Source organism: Octopus sinensis, unplaced genomic scaffold, assembly GCF_006345805.1.
Source record: "Octopus sinensis unplaced genomic scaffold, ASM634580v1 Contig18264, whole genome shotgun sequence".
Taxonomy (NCBI): Eukaryota; Metazoa; Mollusca; class Cephalopoda; order Octopoda; family Octopodidae; genus Octopus; species Octopus sinensis.
In genome coordinates, this window is record NW_021835692.1 from 7,369 (window position 1) to 16,013 (window position 8,645).

Consider the following 8,645-nt stretch of genomic DNA (forward strand, 5'->3'; position numbering starts at 1 on the left):
TGAGTTACTGAAGGACGCACAAAGGAAACTCTTGCTTAACCGAATCAACTGTAAATCACTACACTCGGTGATGTTCAAATGTATGGAGGAATCAGATGTCGACAGATCTACTTCTTCGCAATGGCTATCGAAAGGGAACAATGGTCCACAAAGCGAAGCATTGTACTGTCTTTTGCAAGATAGGAATTTGTTCTTTGCATACACGGGATCACTCTGCGTCCATTGCAAAAAGCAGGCAGACTGTTGACCATCTGGCCACGCAGTGTGGTAGGATGCTAAACAGTGACACAACGAAGAGTATTCATCTTCACTTGTGTCGAATGTATGGAATTAAACGAAGCAGGAAATTGAAAGGACATTCGGGTGTGTCAACAATGTCGACCCAAAATGTCGAAATCAGAGTTGACACGTCAATTATGACTGAAACGAAAGTCCAATTCAATAAACCTGATATTTTCGTTTATGACAAAAGGAAAAGAGAAATCCATAATCCTCGTGCGCGTTGTTGTTGTTGCTCTTGTTGCTATTTCTTGCATTGTTGTTCATTCTTATATTGTATATTGTTCTTTCTGATATCCTTGTATTCTATCTTATATTCTTGTACTTATTGTTATATTCTTGAATTCTTGTATTCTAATCTATCTGTGATCCCATCTCATATTCAATCATTTCAAACATTCGAATGCTTAATCTGCTCAACAAATAACACTCGCAAGAAGGCGAGGAAGTGCTTTGACTGTCAGAGAGATGTGCACGTATCTTGTGCCGGCTTAACAAAGTTATCATCTGCAGCCCTCGCAATCTGGAAATGTCCAGCGTGTCTCAGTGCTTGTCCCCTAAAGCCAGTACCCCTTCAAAATCCCCCACTTCCGTCTCGTCCGGTTGTTTGTGACATCCCCTTCGAAGATTTGTTATCCTCTGTTGCCGGTCTGCGCCGCGCACGGAAGATATGCATAAAAATTCCAAAAGCAGCTCGGATTTCCGTCGCAGACTCGCTCACGAAGACCACTGTAAACGCCCTCGATTCTGACCAGCCTGCCGATTGCTGATATTATTTTGCTTTGTTCCATGGCAATTGGCACACCCTTCAGGGAACCTAATTCGAAGCAGCGCGGTTCACTGACTTCGCAATTAAAGGAAAATTTCATCGAAGTGGGAGTTACCTCGCAAGACCGTTTAAATCAAGTTGAAGTTGAGAAATTTCACAAATACGACCTGCTTGCAAACGAACTGTTGGTTCTCGATGAAGCAAAAGTGAAGATTATTCCAATTGTCTTGACACGGGATGGAGTTATCTCAAAGTTCTTTAAAAGTCATATGGACAAGTTATCCAATCAACTTGCGGAGCTGGCATGTCGTGAGGACACTCAGTTGAATAAAATCATTGACGCAGAAATAGAAAATGAAAGGAAGTTTATGGAAAACTCTTCTTCCAAGCGAAAGAGAAATCACTGAAGATCTGGATTTTTAATTGGATAATTTAAAATAGAATTGACATATTGATGAAAAGTTGAAGTTGAAATAAAATTAATCGGAAATTAAAAATTAAGATTTTTAACTGTAAAATTTAGAGCAATTGAATCAAATTTTGATAAAAATAAAACAAAAGAAAATAAAGTCGATAAATTATAAAATATCAATAAAAATCAATGTATATAATAGAAAGGAAAAGATATCAGTTAAAAAGATGCATTCAATTGAAATTAAATTATAAAACAAAGGACACATTAACTTGTAAAATAACTTTTATCAAGATATTCTACATGTACCAAATATTTAATCTTCAATTAAATGCAAAATATTATTTAAAAAAATGTTGAATAACAAATAATAATCAACCGAATTCTTTTTTTTCGTAATTAAAAAGTAACCACATCAACTGTCGAAAATAGAACACGCTGATGAAAATAATGATTCAATATTTATACTTTTTAATTATTTAAAAAATAATATTTATAGAAAATATATAGTTAAAGTTTAATCATTGATTATGTAACTTAATCAGAAAACTTTTAAAATAAAAACTAAAAAATCTAGGTTCGAATTAACTTGGTCTATCAGCCTTGATCACTGCTTACTGACCTATTCTGGCGATTGGCTTTGTGCTGTCCCTTTGACATACGCCGGATCTTTCGTTGATGACAAATCCGACAGATCACGATTTGCCTCTTTCTGTGTCTTTAAGTAAGCAGGCCTTCTTTTCCTCGATGCGAGAAAGCTATCGACTATAAGAAACTTGATCCTCTCTTTTGCAAACTGATTGTGGGTAGATTACTTTGTTATTCCCCACGACATTATCAGAGGAGCCTTGATTCAATGGCGTTTGTTCTATTCTGGGTCTCAATCACGGAACTGGAACACTCTTTTCCAGTTTGGAAAAGTCAATGTAAGGCCTGCGATATCACCCGGAGATTTTTTGTGACTTATTAATAAAATTAATTTACCTCATAATAACATCGAAATCATGTATCCTGTGGGATAAATGGAGAATTTTTTTGCTTCAGACAGTTTATTCAGTCGTTTGAATAAAATCTATGGCTATGGAAATAAAACTGATAATTATTATCTATAAATAATGATTTTTATAACTTTTCGGAGTAATAAATCTGTTTCAATTTTTGGACAAAACCTCAGCTTTTGGAACACTTAGTGCTCGAAATCCGAGTGTATTAATCCAGGTCTGAGGCGTTTTATAAATGACCTTTAACCTAACCAAGTGACATTATTTAAAAGCCTAAGTAATGATTTCAGCAAATTGCTGTTTGATCAGATTAATTAGAGAAGTACAAGAAGAAAGACCAACCGTACTGATCCTGAGTTCGTTCACGCTTGTTTGAATTGACTTGATCAGTACAAGCAATCAACAACATTTGTGGGGCAATAATTCAGTTTGTTGGTTAGGTCCTCACACACACCCACTCGTAGTGGCCAAGTGACTGGGTCACGTACTTTGGACAGCAAACACTTTTCTACTGAACGCATCTGTTGGCAGTAGTCGCTCATTTCTTGTCGTAATTTCGGTTCTCGATTGCCATTATCCGGGGAAACAGTTTGGCAATCCGCCAGGCTACATAGATATCATAAACATAATACTAACTAAATTATCTGATTGTAACCTCAAATTGTAATTTCCTCAATTGTGCACAAAACTTGTGACAATTATAACGTCATACTTTATTGTGTTGTGTAATCAAATGGAAAATATCACCTGTAGGGATATCCCCGCTGTGAGTTAGTTGGAATTAGTCGTCCTTTAATGAGGTCAGCAGTGCCTCCAAGACCAACCACAGTTTTCGGTAATCATTGGCCTGAATAGAGCACGAATGTTGGCCTAATTCATCGACATAACAGAAATACTCCATGAGATGGAGACTGTCTGTCCACTTGGGAATCTCAGCGTGGTTTAAAGGAGTGTATCCTCGATGCGGTGATCTTTATTTGATTATTTGGAATATTTTTTATGAAGCCACCCAAATCAAGTATTTTGGCTGATTTGAAAGTGACTTTGAGATATCCTTCGAACATGTCGGGGATGTCAAAACGCATCATGTGCAGAGGCAAATGAAATCTTTTTAAAATGTGCATTTGACCAGCAAATAGATGCACAATTAATACTTTGGTCAACTTTGAAAAAGAAAAACAAGTCGACTGCCAGTGTGGACTGCAGGTCTGTCCAATCTCCACTAAACTCGACCACAAAAGTGTAATTTTTGGCTATTTTAATCTCATTAAATCTCTCAATTTTGGAGGTGCAGATATAAACAGCAGTCTTTGAGGCTCTAGGACGGCCAGACACGTCTGGTCATCGTTCCTGTCCAAAATAAACATAAAACAAATGACTGAGTGAAAGTCCCGCTCAACAATTGCAAAATCAACCGCTTTATAAAGAGTTCGAGATTTGCTTCGGCCCTATCGCTATCATGTTTGGAGAGTATAATCTAAGCACGCCTTGGATACTCCCGACAGCGAGGATGTCTCATGTGGTTAAGAAAGAGTACCGTTTGTGGAGGATTTGAAGTTGAGCAATGCCATCGTGTCCTTTGTGAACTGTTCGTCGGACGCTACTTTCGAACGCCAAAAAAATTTGATTGAAAGAGCCACATTTATTGAAATAGCCCTGTAGAAACAGAATTTAATTTTGTCTATGTTCTCTTTGTTTTTATATAGATTTAAGTTTTTAACAAACGTCCATCTTGATTGAATTCTTATGTTTCTGATTTAGTGAATATTGCATCACTGATTTACAAATTAAGCTAATTAGATTATCCTAAGAAAAGCTCTCTTATTAACTGCTGGTGATCTGTAGTCAGCGATAGATCAAAGACCGCTCGGAAAGTATACTGACAAGCGTCAGCCAAATTTTTGTGTTCGTGATAGACATCGAAAGAATAGTCACCAAATATCACACGGCCAGTCAATTGCTACAGCTCTTTAAATTGATTAAGCATATTTTTGCCGCTTCATCTCCGGTTCCCTCCCCGATTTTGCTCGTGATATTTTCTTTTCCGCCAACCTTACTGCCCTTGGGAAAAAGGACAACGGCGTGAGGCCATCGCCGTGGGCAATATTTTCCGGAGGCTCTCCGCTAAACTTCTGTGTCGAGCCATTGTTCCCTGCTTGTCCTCGAAGTTTCTGCCTGTCCAACTCGGGGTCGGCGTTCCTAACGGCTGCGAAGCTGCTGTCCACTCAATTCGTGACTTAACTGAATCATTCGAGGAGTTTATCATGGTCAAATTGGACGTTTCCAACGCATTCAATTCCATCAGGCGGGACCACCTTCTGGAGTGCTGTTGTGAATTAGTCCCTTTCGCCTATCCCCTTGTGCATCTCTCTTATGCTTGCTCAAGTATCCTTATGTTCAACGATATACCTATTTCTTCGGCCACCGGGGTCCAGCAGGGAGATCCCCTGGGTCCTGTCCTTTTTGCCTTGGGCGTTAACAGTATCGCTCACTCTGTTCGATCCCCAGTTAATATATGGTATCTGGATGACGCAACCATTTGCGGTCCCCCCGATGCTGTTTTTGACGACCTTCGTTCTATCCTCCCTTCCCTCTCGGACATCGGCCTATCTATAAACGCCGATAAATCCGAAATCGTGAACATTGCCTTAAATCCGAGTGACTTCACTGCTTCAATTTCCACGTGCCGAGGCATTCTCTCAGATGTCCGGATTACGGACAAATCAAATCTTACGATCCTCGGTGCCCCCATGGGGCCTTCTGCCCTCGAATGCTCACTCTCTGGAAAAATTTCCCATTTATCCAAAATGATCGACAAGCTTAAAGTCATCGAGCCTCATGTGGCTCTTTTCCTCCTCCGAAACCACTTTTCCGTCCCTAAGATCCTTTACACCCTAAGATGCGCACCCTGCTTTCAAAGAGGCGACCTTCTTTCCGACCTTGACAATATCCTCAGCTCGGTACGAGCTCTCTTTGCAATCTGGCTTTCGACGATCTAGGTTGGACTCAGGCATCCCTGCCTGTACGCTGGGGCGGCCTTGGCTTGAGATCCTATTCCGATCTTGCCCTCCCGGCATTCCTATCCGCTCATCACGCTTCTCGTACTCTCTCAGACATCGTTCTTAGAAACCTCCCCGAACGGAAATTGTCTGAAGTTTACTCTGCAGCCCGTGGTCGGTGGGAGGCTCGGTTTGGTTCGAAGCTGCCCAATTCTCAATCTGCACAGCGTAAATGGGACGAAATCTCTTGTCAGGCAATCTTCGAAGGCCTGCTTCCTGTCTCCAATCAACACCGTGTCGCTTGCCTCCGTGCAGGTCGCTGTGAAGGCAGCGGTGTCTGGTTAAAGGCTCTCCCTCTCCCTTCCATCGGGAACCTGTTGGACAAGGAATGCCTAAGAATTGCAATCTCCCTCCGTGTCGGGCTGAAAATCTGCCAGACGCACAAATGCCGTTGTGGGGGAACTGTTGACGAGTACGGTTTGCATCCCCTCGCTTGCCGGCGGAGTGCCGGTCGTGCCCCCCGTCACAGTGAACTCAACTCAGTCATACAGAGAGCCCTCGCTTCAGCAGGCATCCCGTCAATCCTTGAACCTGTTGGATTGGATAGAGGGGATGGCAAACGCCCTGACGGCATGTCCACCTTCCCCTACGAGCAGGGGAAATCCCTTATTTGGGATTCTACCTGCTCGGACACGTTCTCGCTGGGAAATCTCGCTCTGTCCGCCGCCAATCCTGGGCACGCTTCCAGGCAGGCCGAGGAGCGAAAGATTCTCAAGTACGGCCACCTCTCCAACTCGCTGCTCTTTACTCCAATTGCCGTGGAGTCCTCCGGGATCTTCGGTCCCAAGACACTCCGCTTCCTTCGCTCGCTCGGTCGACTGATTTCAAGGACTAGTCACGATCCAAGAGAGTTTTCTTGGCTCCTGGAACGTCTGTCGATTGCTGTGATCCGAGGGAACGGCTTCGCCATTCGCGAGGCTGGTCGGGTGTCTCGTGAGGCCTTTAATTAACTTAGCTATCTTTAATTTCTTTCTTGCTTTCAGAACATAAAAAAAAATAAAAAATTTTGGACAAATAATCCCATTTGTATTGATTGGTTACGACATGTGAATAATGCCATTAACGGGTCAGGAATCGCTGCAGTTGATCGGATGACTTATTTGGGTGTGCTGTTCAACCCGTCCGGTAAGTTTGATGATCACATTGCACGTACGAAAATGCATGCAATGCAGCGACTAGGCACGTTGCGTGCTTTCCGCCTGCGAAGAAGTGCCTGGCTACGCGTGTTTAACGCCATGGTGTTACCCGTGTTGACCTATGGCAGGGATGGCAAAACACTGGCACTTTATTATTATTATTATTAGAACCAAGATCACCGTCCAAAACATAAAACTAATTAATCAGGTGATCCCGGCTTCTCTGAGGAGGGTCCTCAACTTTGCCCGGTGCTCCTCCTTTGTCCCGGCACAATTTCTGTGAGGGCGCGGTGGTGGTGTTTTAGGCCCTGTAGCCCCGAGGTTTCTTTTCTGGCACATTTTGAATTTCTTTTTTAAATTATTAAAATATGATAGGATATTAATTCTTTTATTTAATTTTAACACTTTGTTTTATTTAAATAGTATTATAATAATTTTTAATAAGGTTAACCCTCCTACAGTTTATTACGCTACACGTTACATTATTAAATGTCAGTTCTTAAGCATACTGTTAGTACAAAATCAAAGCAAGCTAAATCAAATGGCAGAACATTTCAAAATTCATGGATTAAAGAATATGGATTGCTGAACACAGGTTAATATTTTATTTTTAGGAGACAAAGCTTTATGTGTGTTGTGCTCCGGCCAAATTGCTTGCCGAATATCTTCTATAAAACGCCATTTTAGAACTATTCACAAATCATTATCTGAGAAAACTAAGGATGAACAAAGAGAAACAATTGCATTTCAGTTAAAAAAACTCTTAACAATCAGAATAACTCAGAACAGAAATAAATCCATCAACGATCAGGAAATTAGGAGTACGCTAAGCGTGTTTAGACAAACAAGAATGCCTATAGCGTACTCCTAATTTCCGGATCGTTGATGGATTTATTTCTGTAGTCGAATATTTATCATCTCGAGAGGAACGGAAGACTAGGGAAGGTTTATTTGGCAAATTTTCCGACAATTGCCTCATTTTAATATTATCGAATATTTAATGATTGCCTTGTGCCTGATGAGAATTTGTTAGTTTCTTTATGTCATCTTCACTATTTAAATCTCAAATCTCTTTTATTCACAATTTGTAATTTATTTCTTTTTTGGTCAAAATATTGGAGACTGCACTAAATACCCTTTCAACTATATGTTCATGCAGCAGGAAATGGAACGCTGATGGAATTTCGAGCACTATTATTACAAAATCTGTTAGAATATTCTATGACAAATCTAACTCGTGAGAAAATACGGAATTTTTACAGAAATGCAGAAAAAATCATTGCAAATTGTTCGATTGGGATTCCACAATACTGTAAAACTTTTTGGCCGAGAACATTTTTGGCCCTTGAAAATATCTTGATCATTATCCGACATTTAATTTTATATATTCGATTTTTATCGGTATTTATCCTATTAGATTAGTTTTTTATTTATAAATGTTATCATGGCAAACCTTAATTTCTAGCGTGATATTTAGCATGAATGATTATTTTGTTGCAATGGCTTCTTACAAGGGTTTTGTAAAAGATTGCGTTGAATATCAAATTTTAAAAAATGCTTTACATGATAAATCTCCCGAAAATCTTCCAAGGCACCGAAAATATAGACTTATAAAGAAAATGGAGAATTTCACCATTATCAATGACAGGTACTGTAAATTTGTAATAAATTTACAGACTTTATCTTAAATCTAGTGATCCCAAGTTAGTCATATCCCTCGATGATGAAACCGAAATGGAGCTTGTGGCGAAATCATTACATGAGTTTTCACACGGAGGAGTAATAAAATTGAATATGAATGTCGACAAAGATATTTCAGTCAAGAATGACATTATCAGAAAATTTATTCGAAATTGTGAAGTTTGCAAATTTTCGCGACTTTTAAAAGTTGACCAGACTAAAAAATAGTTACCAAAATTTTACTCTTTACCAGAATTTATAAAGAGCCTGGAAGTCAGCTCAAAGTCGCCGCAGTGCGTATCGAGTGGC

General features: G+C 39.9%; 1 protein-coding gene across 1 annotated transcript; it reads left to right on the plus strand.

The window, feature by feature from the left end:
* Positions 1-1,068: 1,068 nt before the first annotated feature.
* Positions 1,069-1,455, plus strand: LOC115231336. Its single transcript, XM_029801383.1, has one exon. The coding sequence runs from the start codon at positions 1,069-1,071 to the stop codon at positions 1,453-1,455; it is 387 nt and encodes a 128-aa protein (XP_029657243.1).
* Positions 1,456-8,645: the final 7,190 nt, after the last annotated feature.